This window comes from Brassica napus, chromosome C8 (genome assembly GCF_020379485.1).
Source record: "Brassica napus cultivar Da-Ae chromosome C8, Da-Ae, whole genome shotgun sequence".
Taxonomy (NCBI): Eukaryota; Viridiplantae; Streptophyta; class Magnoliopsida; order Brassicales; family Brassicaceae; genus Brassica; species Brassica napus.
In genome coordinates this window covers 32077611-32092356 of record NC_063451.1, presented here as the reverse complement: position 1 = coordinate 32092356, position 14746 = coordinate 32077611, and the positions used below count along the sequence as shown (strand labels likewise).

The following is a 14746-nucleotide window of genomic DNA, read 5'->3' as shown; positions in this document are numbered from 1 at the left end:
GCTCGGTATCTCGGAGGCCGTAAAAAGCCAAATAGCCTCATTTTGGCCTTCAATTAATGAAGCTACGGTTGCTGGCCATAAGCATATGAAGAGGAAAATTATAATTCCATAGAAAATTACGTCTAACCTTCCAGTTGAAAAAAATTCTGCCACCGCTACTGAGAGATGACGGAAGTCTTCGATTTCCTTGGGCTGCTCGTATGAATCAATCTGCGAGAAATCTCTTCCGTTCTGCTGAGCCTACTTATCGACTGGATGGCACTCCTCAGGTGACAATCCCTGCTAAGGTTCTTCGTTTAGGCCCTGAAAATAAAGAAGAATATATCATGGGTCAATTCCATAGGTGTTCAAGCCCTTCCGGTGGTCTTATTCAAGCTGTATTGAATAGGTTATGTGGTCGGGAATGTAGGATAACTTGTAGGAAATTGGGGGACTCTACTTTCTTGTTCCATATTCCTCGTGAAAGCATACGCAAGTGGGTTATTCAATGAGGAGTTTGGCATGTTGATGACTGTCTCCTCTTTGTTGCCCCTTGGAGTCCAGTTAACTCCTTAAAAACCCCGAAAAATTTCTATTTTACCGGTGTGGGTGAACCTTAAAAATATCCCAGATTCCTGCTTTTCTAGATTATGAATTAGCCATATTGCATCTGGGCTGGGAGAGACAATGCTTACACATAAGCCTAGGTTAGATCCTACAAATATGGGAGAAGCTAAAGTATTAGTAGAGGTCGAGTTGGATAAACTTTTCCGAAACTAATTGCTTTAGATGATAAGCAAGGCAACATCTATGTTGAGTATACATGGATCCCAAGCACTTGTGAAAGATGTGGAGTACTTGGCCATAAGGAAAAAGAGGTGTCTTATACCTTCTAAGCCACAAGATTCCGCTCCAAGTTCATGTACCAAATGAAGAGGTCCATTTGGTGGAGATAGATAAGCTACTGCAAAACTCATCAGAAACACTAGCGAGCGTGTTAGAGCCTAACTCGCCCTTGACTCCTGCCCATCTAGTGCACAAGATCACTACAAACTCTTCATTCAATGCACCTCTTGAGGTCCTAGTTCCTGCTACGTTCACTCATTCGCATGAGGTAATTTCTACTTCTTGCTTAAAAATTGGAAACACTTTACCTATGTTAGCAGTCGAAAATGCTGCTCATCTTCAGTCACATGTTATGGAAGAAATTCCATCAAAAGTAATCATTTTGGAGGGCTCTTAAACATCTGAAAATGAGCAATTAATTAGTCATCATCTCCAATCACCCACAACCATCAGCAATTCCACATGGAGCAAGAGATCCTCCCAACACATGGGAAAATTGATGGTTTTGATGAGGTAGTAACGACTTCTGGTTATAATACAACTAGAGGAGGAAGACAGATTAAACCAACTCAAAAAATTCAAGATATGGAATGGACTAATGTTAGAGGAAAAAGAAAACGAGGCCGTCGTGGCCGAGACAATCATATTCACTAGCAATTGTCGTCATATATTTTCGATTAAGATTCTTATGTGGATCTTTCTTTAGGGTGTCCTCTCATCCTTTATTTGTTGTTCTATTTTTTAAAACTTGTTGGTGAAAGCTCATACCTTCTGTTTTATTTATGCATTTTAATATGAAAGTTCCGTTACAAAAAAAAAAAAAAAAATTAAAATGTTGTTGGCGACCAGAGCTCGAACCCTTCTAACCGAGGGAGAGGTTTCCTTTTTCTGTAAATTTTATTAGTCGAGAGATTACTTTGGCTTCAAAACCCATCTCTTTCTCCTTTCTCTCCTAAATCCGCATCAGCTGAGAATTCTGAGTCCCACGGCTTGGGATTCGATTCAACCATTTTCCGATCTCGAAACTCTCTCACAGGGTTTCTCCTTCTCTCAGATCTTAGCTCTCCTCCACCTCTCTAATGGCGATGAGAGGTGTCGATTTCAAGTGGTGAGCTTTCTTCAATCTTTCTTCTTTCATTTGGGTTCATCTAAAGGACACGACTTTCGAGATTGCGTGGGTGTCTGATTTGTGTGGGTAACGTTGCAGGTACGATGGGTTCTTCTTGTCGATGCTTGCCACCAGTGTGTATCCTTTTATATATATATATATATATATCTCTCTGCTTGTTGGGTTCTGCAAATTTTTGTTTTTTTTTTGTCGTATTTGTTCTTGCTTGCATCGAGCTGGAGAGTAGTTTACTCCTAAAGATCCCATTTTTATGGTTCATCTCATGGAATTGAGGAACTATAATAATTTTCTTCTTTTTTTTTTTTTTTTCTAGGGGTTTAAGGTTGATTTGGATGACCTCTCTATTTCCGTTTCCTTAATCTGTCTTTGTAGAATCATTGTTGCTTTCAATTGGAAGAAGTATAGTGCCTGCGATTACCCTTTGCATATTTGGATTGTGGTTGGTGCCTTTTCACCTCAGCTTCTTCTTTTTTTTGTTGCTCTTACCTGTTTAGCTTCAGTTCTTTTGTGTTCCTTTCCTCATAAATCTTTTTTTTTTACTTGTTCATTGATTTGCTTGTCTCTTAACTTCTTCAGGTCGATTACACCACCGTCTTTATCTTCCGCGTCTTTATGTTTGTTGACAATGGTCTTGCTGCTGGCCTTGGCTTGTAAGTTTCATCTAAAGCTCCTACTCCTAGAGTTACCATGAATTTTTTGAAGGCTTTGCCATTTGTAGAATCTTCATGGTTTCCTTCCTAGACTTGTTATTGAAAGAAGAGGCTGTTTGCTTTGTAACTCATTGAAAAAGATTAGTCTTGTAGACTCTTCACACTATCTTTTGAAATGCAAGTTTGATTTCAGAGTTAGCTAGTTGCAACGTTCTCCTTCTTGTTGTTTATATGAGAATGTCTGGTTAATTTATTTAACATTGAATTCTTGTATATTAGGGATTTTGGAAGTCAACAACGAAACATTGGGTTTTGTGGGAGAGTGGTGGTGCTATCCGTCCTATCTCTGCTGCTGTATCCATTTCTGTGGGCTTGGACTGTTATCGGTACTATATGGTTTACAAGGGCAAAAAGCTGTGTAAGCACTTCTTATGATCATGTCATAAGGATTATTCCTGTTGCAAATCCTGTTTCTGAGCTTTATGTATTTCGCTTGCCATAGTTACCTGAAGATGGCCAAAAATGGGGTTTCCTCATATGGCTGATGTTCAGCTACTGTGGCCTCCTCTGCATTGCTTGCATCTGTGTCGGAAAGGTAAGGCTCTCATCAAACTTTTTTGCTTGCTGGTCTGAAGAGGAGGACACCTCGCTAATATGAGTTTGCTTGATGACAGTGGCTGGCGCGAAGAAAGGTGCACTCACTACGTGCGCAGCAGGGAATTCCGAGTTCAGAGTTTGGTGTAAGTTTCATTTTAGTGTTTCTTTCTGACCCTCATCTGAGTATTTATCAATGTCTGTTTTCTTGTGTCTAGATTGTGGTTGACATGATCAGGGTACCGGACTGGGCTTTTGAAGCGGCAGGCCAAGAGATGAGAAGCATGAGTCAAGATGCTGCTACTTACCATCCTGGACTTTACTTGACTCCAGCTCAGGCAAGTCCCCTCCTTTTGTTCTCAATACGTTAAGCATTTAGTAACTTGGTCCTTTAACATGTATATGAGACTCCAAGAGTTCTCTATCCGTGGTTTCAATCTCACATACTCAACAGTTCTATTTTCAAGCATCATTTGAGTGTGTCCAAATTTACTTTTTTTACCATATCACCTTCGCATGATTCCTAACATCTGATGGTTGATGCTTTGGAAAAACAGACAGAAGCTGTTGAGGCACTCATTCAAGAACTTCCAAAGTTCAGGCTAAAAGCTGTCCCAGATGATTGCGGCGAATGCTTAATCTGCTTAGAGGAGTTCCAAATTGGGCATGAGGTACTTTACGTCTCTGTTCTAAATTGTCTCCATTGCTTTCTGGTAGATATATTAATAAACACTAGGCGTTCGGTACAATACTGTGCTTGCGTGCTTTCCGTAGATGAGCGGAAATTGTCTAAATTTGTACAGGTTAGAGGATTACCTTGCGCCCATAATTTCCATGTGGAGTGCATAGACCAGTGGCTGCGTTTGAACGTCAAATGTCCTCGGTGCCGGAGCTCGGTCTTTCCAGATCTTGATCTCAGCGCATTATCCAACCTCCAGAGCTCAGAAGCACAACAGCCCTCCTCACAAGGGAACACACAAGCTCGGTACATAAGAAGCCAACCACAAAGCGAGAGCTATTTCTTGAGACTTCAACCCGTAATTCACCCTGTCCACACAGACATAGCTCTGGAGACTGCAGAGAATGTTGGAGTTCCTCCTGTCTTGGCCGGTGGATCTCTGTCTACGAGATGAGAAAAATAAGTTTGAGTCTGAAAATTTTACCATTTACTAACTCTTTGACTGATTGAAGGGTGTAGAAAAAAAAATAAACATTTGGAGTCTACCCCGATCCCCTTGAAAAGTTTTCACCTTTGAGGCTTTGACAGTCTTGCAATGTAAATAAATTGTGGTTGAAAAAAGGAAAACATCTTGGGGGGCTTTACATTTTTTAAGAATGAATAATTGTTTGTTCAGACTCTTAAGGTAGAGAATGTTCATATATCTTTTACTTAGTTATGGTTTCAGGTTGACAACAATTTTCTATTTTGTTTACCCAAATCATGTGATTTGGTTTCACTAACATACATTATATACATCGAAGTTAATATGCATCATATACATATCGATTTTGTACTAATCCTTTCATAAAACCTGCACTCAAAATTCAATTGACGAGAGGTTTTTGAAAGGGTTGGTAAGGTGATTACGAATACTAGATTTTTTAACCGCTTAAGATATTATATGTATTTTTCAATTCAAAAAAAATAATGTATAATATTGTATTACATTATTTAAAAAATATAAAATAAGACTATATAACATAAATATATTTTTTAAATTTTCTTCGTGGAAATCATTATGTTGTTTGATTGTTGTACTTGATTCACATATTTGCATAGATATTTGTGATAGATGAATAACTATATTTTTATTATCAGTAAATAATATATATTTATTATATAATATAAGAAAAATGAAATTATTTACTTTCTAAACAAACTTGTCTCATGTTGGGGACTCGGTTATAAACATATCATATTCGAATGAGACATTTTTACGGTTATCAAAGTTCTTAACAGTCAAGAAACAAATCTGAATATCAAAACAATATCTCATACGATCTCTTTGTGGAATAACTGCTCTTAAGAAATTGAATTTAGGCATCAAAAAAGACTGGAAATGGATGTGCAGATGTGTTATCTAAGTCAGCTTTACAAAGTATTATTCATAGTTCATCCTTTCTTAAACATCTTGAAATAACTAATGATAATTAATAATAAACTTTTGGCTAGCAAAAGAAAATCAAATTTGTCTAATTATCGCTTAAATATTTTATTAATATTGTCTAAGAAGCTTTCAAGTGATATCATAGTTTAATTTTTATTAGTTTTTTTTTGTTAATTTTTAGAGTTTTTTGTATTTAAGATTTTTTTCATATTAAGCTTCTATTTCTTTCATAGAATTGATATATATATGTCATTAAAATTACCATCAAATCAGTTTTACTAATTTATTATTTTGTTTTTAATGAAAATATACTTTTTAAATAATTTAATTTAAAATAAAATTATATATTAATTTGCTGTATTCTAAAAATTTGATTGATTAAATTAATTTGCTTTGGTGGATAACTTAAGAAGTTTTCATATGAATCAGGGAAAGCAAGCTTATGTTGTTATATTATATTTATTTATGTATATAAAATCTATATATAATGCTAGTGTAATAAAGAAAAAACATTATTTTTTTTGTAACTTCAAAAAGATACATTATTACAATTTGTAATTAATCAAAATTGAATAAAATGGTAACTAAATATTTGTAAATCTAATTGTTTTTTTTATCTTGTTTAGCTGGATTCTCATGAAAAGAAATCGATAGGTTAAACAAATGTTTCAAAATTTGTTGTGTTATTTTTTTGTCTATAAATTACAAAATTTATTGAATTGATATATTTAATTATTGCATTCTTAAATAATATTTTATTAAGACATTACAGAACTATGTTTTGAGTTGTTTTGTCAAAATTGTACAAAAATCTATGCTTTTTCATATTTGTCACGGAAATTTATATGTTAAACTTACTTTTACAAAAATTTTAACTTTGTCACGAAAACAAAAATCGAAGGAAAGCAAGCTTATGTTGTTATATTATATTTATTTGTGTATATAGAATCTATATATAATGCTAGTGTAATAAAGAAAGAACATTATTTTTTCGTAACTTCAAAAAAATACATTATTACAATTTGTAATTAATTAAAATTGAATAAAATGGTAATTAAATATTTGGAAATCTAATTGTTTTTTTTATCTTGTTTAGTTGGATTCTCTTGAAAAGAAATCGATAGGTTAAACAAATATTTCAAAATTTGTTGTGTTATTGTTTTGTCTATAAATTACAAAATTTATTGAATTGATATATTTTATTATTGCATCCTTAAATAATATTTTATTAAGACATTAGATAACTATGTTTTGAGTTGTTTTGTTAAAATTGTACAAAAATCTATGCTTTTTCATATTTGTCACGAAAAGTTATATGTTAAACTTACTTTTACAAAATTCTTAACTTTGTCACGAAAACAAAAATCTATGTTTTTCATATTTGTCAATGTTCTCACACTTTCAAAGAATATATTAGCTTAGTCACTTACTTATTTTTTCTTACAAAACAAAGTATCGGAGTCTTGAAAGTTGAATTCATATTATTGTAATTGTACATAAGAGTTTGTGATTACATACTTAGTGATTCTTGTATATGTGTCCAAGAAAGTTTCAATGGCTTAGTGGTAAGTCCCTATGTTTATGTCATAGTAACCCGGGTTCGATCATTTCCTTCGCATTGTTTTTTCATATTTTTACGAAAAAATAAATGAGATGATGTGGCAACTTCGGACTCTCTGATTGGTTGATTTTCCTATCATATGTGGACAGCCTATCTGAGGCTTATATTCCCCTATCTGAGGCTTATATTCCCCTATCTTGTTTAGTTGGATTCCCATGAAAAGAAATCGATAGGTTAAACAAATGTTTCAAAATTTGTTGTGTTATTGTTTTGTCTATAAATTACAAAATTTATTGAATTGATATATTTAATTATTGCATCCTTAAATAATATATTATTAAGACATTAGAGAACTATGTTTTGAGTTGTTTTATCAAAATTGTACAAAAATCTATGATTTTTCATATTTGTCACAAAAATTTATATGTTAAACTTACTTTTACAAAATTCTTAACTTTGTCACGAAAATTTGTCACGAAAACAAAAATCTATGTTTTTTCATATTTGTCAATGTTCTCACACTTTCAAACAATATATTAGCTTAGTCACTTACTTATTTTTTTTTACAAAACAAAGTATCGGAGTCTTGAAAGTTGAATTCATATTATTGTAACTGTACATAAGAGTTTGTGATTACATACTTAGTGATTCTTGTATATGTGTCCAAAAAAGTTTCAATGGCTTAGTGGTAACTTCATATATTTATGTCATAGTAACCCGGATTCGATCCTTTCCTTCGCATTGTTTTTTCATATTTTTACGAGATGAGATGACGTGGTAACTTCGGACTCTCTGATTGGTTGATTTTTCTATCCTACGTGGACATCCTATCCGAGGCTTATATTCCCCTTTTATTACTTAACTAGGGCTGTTCCCGGGCTACGCCCGGGTTATTTTCTATGAAAATGTTAAAGTAAAATATCATATTAGATTAATACATTTGTTTTCTAAATTATGTTAAATGTAAAATAGTAGTAGGATTAAAATAATAATTGAATGTAAAAAAAAATAGAAAAAATATTATCGATGGGTATTGGTAATTATTGATACAATGATTATTTTAATTGACGTAGGAAGCACTAATGTAAATTTAAAAACATTTGACTGAGTCATTTGCTGTCTTGTTATGCCATCAGGCTTAGGATCGCAGTTTATTTCTCTTTTGGAAGCGTTGTATGATATCAATGTCGCTGTCAAAGTAAAAGCGCGATCCTGGTGTAGTTGTGAGTGATAGTTTCCCTGTAAAAGTGAAATATTTATAAGCATTTAGTTTGACATAAACTTTATGTTTTGTTTGTTACCTTCATGTAACCGTGGAATGATACTTGTGATGATTACGATTTGGTTTTTCCGGGTAAATATGCGGTTTAATCCCCTGAAATTAGCTGCCTCGTTTTTCCAGATAGTTAGACGTACCACTTTGGATCTATAAAAAATTATTGTATTATATATTTTTTGGTAAAAACAAATCTTATTTAATTAAATGTTAGTACCTGTCTAAACGCAATCCAATGATGATCTTTGTATTTTTGTTGTGGTTATATATATCACTTTCTTAGATGAGGCATATTCGGCCAACAACATCCGTGGGAACAATTTTTTTATGTTACAAAAATAGAGAATTTATTGGTATGTAAGATAGGTTTTTTTTTACCTGAGAAGAAATTGGTGGCACTTGCTAAGCTGATCAACTGGGTGTAGTGCTGGGGACGGAATATGCATGAAGGAATTGGTGGAATGTTTTCTCGAATTTGTGTAATAATTGTTGTCTCATTGATATTGATTATGCATGGATGAACAGTAAGCTTGTACCGTTGGTTATTGGGAAGAAGATTAAAATATCTAATGTGATAAATTTCCTCTTCCTTGAACCGTTGGTATATTTTGTCAGACGGAAAAAAAGACACCCTCCCTTCCATTTTTTGTTCCTGTTTAGTGGTTAAAAGCAATCATTTCAAAAGTAGTTGGAGTAAAAAAATATGGTATTTCTTAGACAAACCTGGATGTCAAGACAAATGAAAGTTGTTCGTAGGAAAGCGTTTTTGTTTTTGTGGTTTGTGATAGGCCACATCCTAATGATCCTAACGATTATTGGTTGTTGTCCGAGGTTGTCGCTTTGGTTGTTATGATCTTCGGCTGCATGTCCTGCACACATGAGAATGAGAATTATTTTGTATTGCCCATCTTTTATTTTTTGTATATTTTTATATGTGGGTTGAAATTTTTTAGGCGCGGAAAATGCTTTTAAACTTATTTATTTTAGGGGATAATCTTCGATAATTTGGAGTTATTTTATATTATTTTAATCCCAAACGTATAAGTGATGATGTTTTAGCTTTTATTTGTTTGATTTGTCAAACTTTTTTGGTTTCCGAAGTATAGTCGATCAGTTATATGTATTCTTTGTAGAACCTCAACTCTTGCAAATATAAACCAAAAACGCAACCCACAAAGGTAAAACGGTTCAATACTTATACTTAAAGTTTACAAAATATAAAAGCATAGATGCTAAAGAATTATTTTTTTTGAAATACAAAACGAAAATTCAATTATGCTGTAAAAAATAAATAGTATAATATTTTGAAATTTTAATTTAATAACAAAAATTCATAAACCTTAATACCATAACATACACAAATATTCTATATCGATAAAATTTACTAAAATAATATGATAAATGATATTATGCATAAATTTACTAAAATAATAGGGATATATTACTTAAACAAAAAAATATATATTTACTTATAATATTCTGCAGTATACTAAAATGATAAGTGCTAGAGTATATTTTTTTTAAACACAAAATGGAAGTATAAATTATCCTAAATAAATATCATTTATATGGTATAACTAAATAAATTAAAAATGTATTGTATGCAAACTGTAGAAATTAAATAATACATTTTGAAGGAGGTTTCCTATTTGATTAGCTTAGATTATGAATTTAGTATTGAACTCAAAATTTATTAATATGTAATAAAAAATAATAGCAAAGTAAGATATCCAATATAAATCATTATATTTTAATAATGTTGAATAAAAAATCTAAAAAATAAAATTATAGAGACACAATATATAATACTAAAATATAAATTATGCATTTAAAATGATTACGATAATATCAAAAATGTATATTTATAAAATGAAAAGTATCCGGATGGACGTGCGATTCAAACTCTAGTGATTATTAAATTTGACATCGGAAAATGTTTGACATAGTTTGGTGAGAATTCATATTCAACGGTTTGAGAAGGACGCAAATTCATCTCTATGTTAGATACCTGGAGAGTTGCATATGCATCACTGAATTCATAGTGAGATTCAATCGTTTAATTTATAATTTTCAAAAAAAGGGTTGAAATACAGAGAAGAAGGAATTGTCTATTCTCTACTGGAACTGTTGGAAACATGAAACGTGACTATGATCAAAAATGCAAAAAAAAAACAAAAATAGAGAACAAAACTCACTTGCTTTTCCTTTGTTGACAATATAAGCTTGCTAGTTTGTCCATAATATATCTTTGAAGTTGAAAGAATTTGAAGGTTTCTTTAAATTGGTCACAACTCTGCAATAAACAAACTATTGTACACAAACTAAGAAATAATAATCTATAATATTTTTTACAAAAAAAAAAAAAAGAGTCTATAATATTGAAGTTTTTTTTGTAACACCTATAATATTAAAGTTATATCACATTTTTTTCTCCTTGCGCTACTTCAGTAATCAAAGAAAGAGAGAAACATCATGTCATCACATTTATTAAATTTTACAAAATTTCTTCATCTTTCATTTTTATTATTCGAGCAAAATATACTAAAATAATATCTAATATTCTATATATAATTTTAATCAATAGTATATTTTAAAACCCCAACAAAACAATTAATATCTATATTTTCATAAAAATAATTTAATACAAAATTATTAATATAACTCTCAAAAATACAAAATTAAAGAACACATTACTAAAACTCACAAAATAAAGTATTTAAAATATCACCAATAGGAACCTTTATTTATCACTTCGGTTTCTTCACTTTTTCTTTACTTTATAACTGTCAACTATTAATCACACCAAAAATATATGTAAGCAATGATCTTAACAAATGAGAATTTACAAATTACAGATCTAGATCTTCCTTTAAGTACCAAAAATTGTTTATGCTCAACTGTATTCCTTTTCATATGATATAGCATTTACCAAGTAAATAACTTTGAAATCATTGTTCCACCAAAAGTACATATCATTTAAAGGGACCATAACTTGGAGACCAAGAAATGGTTCGGATGGGGACCATAACTTGGAGACCAAGAAATGGTTCGGATGATTCTAAGCGATGTGTATGATCAAGAACAAAAAATATTTGTATTTAACAAATACCAAAGACTCAGAAACACTATACCGACAACATTGATTAATCGTTCTGTACAATCACACCATCCAAAAATCACAATCCAAAAATTCATTTGCAGGATGCCCTTTATTCCCATTAAATCCCACCACCAAACTTTACACACAATAAAACCCAATTTGACTTGAAAAAAACATCAAAAACGAATACAGGGGAGATGAATAATGCAATACAATCACACTAACATAACATACACAAAAGTAATCGACCAAATATATCCTCTCAGCCAGGAGTTTTCCGGAAGTCCAGCTTCTTCCTGAATGACCAAAACACAAAACCTAAGAACCACATAATACATTGTTTGCATTCATGTGAGGTGAGAAAGAAAAACAACGTATCATACTGTCTCCGATGATGGCGCTAGCTCTTAGGCTCGCTGCGACTGTCTTTGCCCTCGACCCACAGCAGTCTTAGACAAAACCTCTTCAAGATATTCACATCGACCTTAGTGGTGATCGATCCACACACATAATTGCTTTATTGCTTCTCTTTTCTCTTCTCCAAGTCCAACCAAAGTCTCATCCTCTCCTTCTCCTTTTCATCTTCTATTAATTTTTCTCCAAGCTTCTTTATTTCCTCTCCTTCTCCTTTTCATTTTCTCTTACTTTCTCTCCGAGCTTCTTTATTTCCTCCTCTTTCCTCTCCTTCTCTTTTTCATCTTCTCTTACTTTCTCTCCAAGCTTCTTTATTTCCTCTTCTTTCCTCTCCATCTCTTTCTTCATCTTCTCCTTCTCGTGATTCCTCTCAATCACCCAATTCCTCGCAGCCCATAGTAGTTTAGATGCCTCCATTACCGTTTTCTCATACTTCCCCTGCTTCTCCGTGAGTTTTTCAGACATTGATTGAAAGACATCTAGTGTTGTGTTCACTTTCTCTGCTATCTCTTTCATCATACCTCGATAAGTCTCATGAGTCACTGTGAGGCTTTTTTCAAGCAATGCTTGTTCCTCTAAGTGTTTAGCTTCTTCTCTCCTGAAAGCTTCCTCTTTCTCTGTTAGCACCTGTTCGGTTACCCTCAGTTTCTGGTTGGATAAACGTAGCTTAACCTCGATGTTACTGATTTTCTCCATGAGAGTTTCTATCTCTTCTCCTTTCGTTTCTAGCTCGTTACGTAAACTCTCCATTGTCTCTTCATGACCTGCGATTGCAGAATCTCTGGATGATACTTCATTACTTGTCTCCTCCAATAACATTTGGGCTTCTTTGTGATCCTCTGTTAGCTTATTAAGTTCTTCGTCACGTTCTTTTAACAGTTGGTTGATCTGTTTGTGTTCCTCTCCCAGCGTATAGTAAGCAGCTTCTTGCTCTATCAATGCTTTTTTGACATCGATGATCTGATTAGACAAATCTGATTTCTCTTGCTTCTCTCTATCAAACTCTGATTCGGTTTCACTCTTCTTCACCTGCAGAGAATCAAGTTCATGCTGCAGACTGTTGATCTGTTCTGTTAACACCACTGTATCAGCAGAGGCTTTGTTTATCTTATCCATTAGCTTAATCTGCATTGAAGCTTCATCGCCTTTGCTCTCCATTAGCTTCTCTAACTCTTCTTTTTGAGCAGACAGCGACTCTAGTCCTGCTCTTAGGCCATCGATCTCAGCTGTCAGACTCTCAGTTGTGGAGGATGATTGCTTCTCCTTATCCTCAAGTTTTTGGGTTAAAGCAGAGAGTTCAGTTCCTTTGTCGTCCATTGTCTTCTCAAGTTCCGAGATTCTAGCAACCATTTCTCTGTTTTGCGCTTTAGTTGCTCAACTTCAGTGGTCTTTCCAGCAATTTCTGTCTCAAGATCTACTGACTGTAACAACTTCTCAACGGTCCCTATTGTTGCTTCTAGTTCTTTTATTTGCACCTGTGATTTGCTTTCCTTCTCTGTCAGATGTAAAAGTTCTGCTTCTTTCTCAGCAAGCTGTTCTTTAAGTTTGCTTGACTCAACTGTGAGTTCCTGTAACGTGATCTGTACTCTTTCGAGCTCCCCTGAAGTATCTGAGATTTTAGTGGACATGGATTTGTTTTCTTCCTCTGCAATCTTCAGACTTTCATTCAGATCAGAAACCCTTTGTTCAGATGACATCAGTTGCGCTTCTAAATCTCTTAGTTGAGTGGATGATTCTCTCTGATGAGTCTCATGGATATCCCTTAAACCGAGAAATTCCTTGTCTTTCTCATTGTGGCTCTCTTTTAACTGTCCAGACTCAGACATGAGTTCTTGGTTAGAGCAGTTCAACGGTTTTGATTTGTACAAACGAAAGTAAATCAGTATATAAAGGATGAGGAATAGAAGAAACTGAAATGAAATCATTAAGAAGTTGATTGATCAAATTTAAGTGGAGTTTTGATTGAGAAGAAGTGGATCGATTAGAACTCTAGGGTTTCAAGCGTAGAAGACGAAAAGGTAAAGGGAAAGATCCTCGTGACTTCCGTCTTCATCGGGTTCACGCAAACATGGATAAAAAATAAAGCCTACAGATGATGCAAATAAAGCCCAACCCATTCCAAATGAAAGGAAAACGTGAAGCCCAAAAGTAATTGAAGCATGTCTGACGTGTCCAAATAAAATGTTGTGATTGGAGGAATATTTGAAGTGACGCGGACGTGCTAGAATCTCAGCATTTTGGCCTTTTAGTATTGTGATATATATATATATATATATATGATGGTCTTAGAGTTTTATTTTTGTCTATTTATACAACTTTTTCGTGCATAGTTTACCTTTAACATTGTTGAAGGATTTTGGAGGAGATAAGTTAGTGGCATAATCGTTTTAAGTAGTCGTCAGTGAAACCTATTGAATCTCTAATATTTGAGAAATCAGTTTTTTAGGGATAGATGGACAGTCACGAAGGCTCTCCTGAGACAGGAGCTGATCGATGTTTTGTTTCTTCTTGCTTTCTTCCTCGCTAAACCATATTAACCGTGGGATCGTCGTATCCATAATCTGAGATTAAGGGTTTCTCCGGTGCCTTTCTCTTGGGCCGATGTGACCTCGTGGAGCTCGCTGAAGGAAGAAACTGATTCGCGTGGGGGAGGGGGGGGGCATCGACGAAGATTGAAGTCTTCTCTCCTATTTCTATGTGTTAGGAGATCGGTCTGGGAACCCTACATCTTGAGAGTAAGAAAGAAATAACAGATAAGGAGAAAATAAGAGAAACTTAAAAATCTTAAGTTTTCAGATCTAGTTTGTCAAAAATATATTTTCCCCCATTTTTTGGCGCTTCTTTTTCACTAAGTCTTTTAGCTGTAAATGAATTATTTTGTTCCGCTCGACATTTACATAGCGTTTTAATGTTGTATGTGCTATTTAATATACGCCTTTGAAAACCGAAAAAACAAACATAGCAATACATATTCGGAACGCTATCTTAAATTATGATATATGTCAAAGATAGCATTCTCGACTAGAACGCTATTTTCTTATGCTATCTTTACCCTCTTCCCTTGTAGTGTGTTCCTCACAAAACCGTCT

The 14746-nt window shown here is 33.5% G+C and overlaps 2 protein-coding genes across 3 annotated transcripts; one reads left to right on the top strand and one right to left on the bottom strand.

Annotated features, from left to right (window-relative positions):
- Positions 1–1687: 1687 nt before the first annotated feature.
- Positions 1688–4591, top strand: LOC106408580 (E3 ubiquitin-protein ligase SIS3-like). 2 transcript variants are annotated; one of them, XM_048765900.1, is made up of 10 exons: positions 1688–1933; positions 2033–2071; positions 2327–2393; positions 2531–2604; positions 2884–3022; positions 3107–3199; positions 3279–3344; positions 3417–3536; positions 3756–3869; positions 4002–4591. In XM_048765900.1, exons 1-10 carry the CDS (start codon positions 1905–1907, stop codon positions 4329–4331), a joined length of 1071 nt encoding a protein of 356 aa, XP_048621857.1. In that variant the 5' UTR covers positions 1688–1904; the 3' UTR covers positions 4332–4591. The 2 variants fall into 2 exon arrangements, with proteins under 2 accessions (XP_048621857.1, XP_048621858.1); XM_048765901.1 differs by lacking the exons at positions 1688–1933; positions 2327–2393 and having other exon boundaries at positions 2053–2071.
- A 5910-nt stretch (positions 4592–10501) lies between these two features.
- Positions 10502–13092, bottom strand: LOC106355149 (COP1-interactive protein 1-like). The gene has a single exon (XM_048765898.1). It carries the CDS (start codon positions 13005–13007, stop codon positions 11853–11855), a length of 1155 nt encoding a protein of 384 aa, XP_048621855.1. The 5' UTR covers positions 13008–13092; the 3' UTR covers positions 10502–11852.
- Between the last annotated feature and the right edge of the window lie 1654 nt (positions 13093–14746).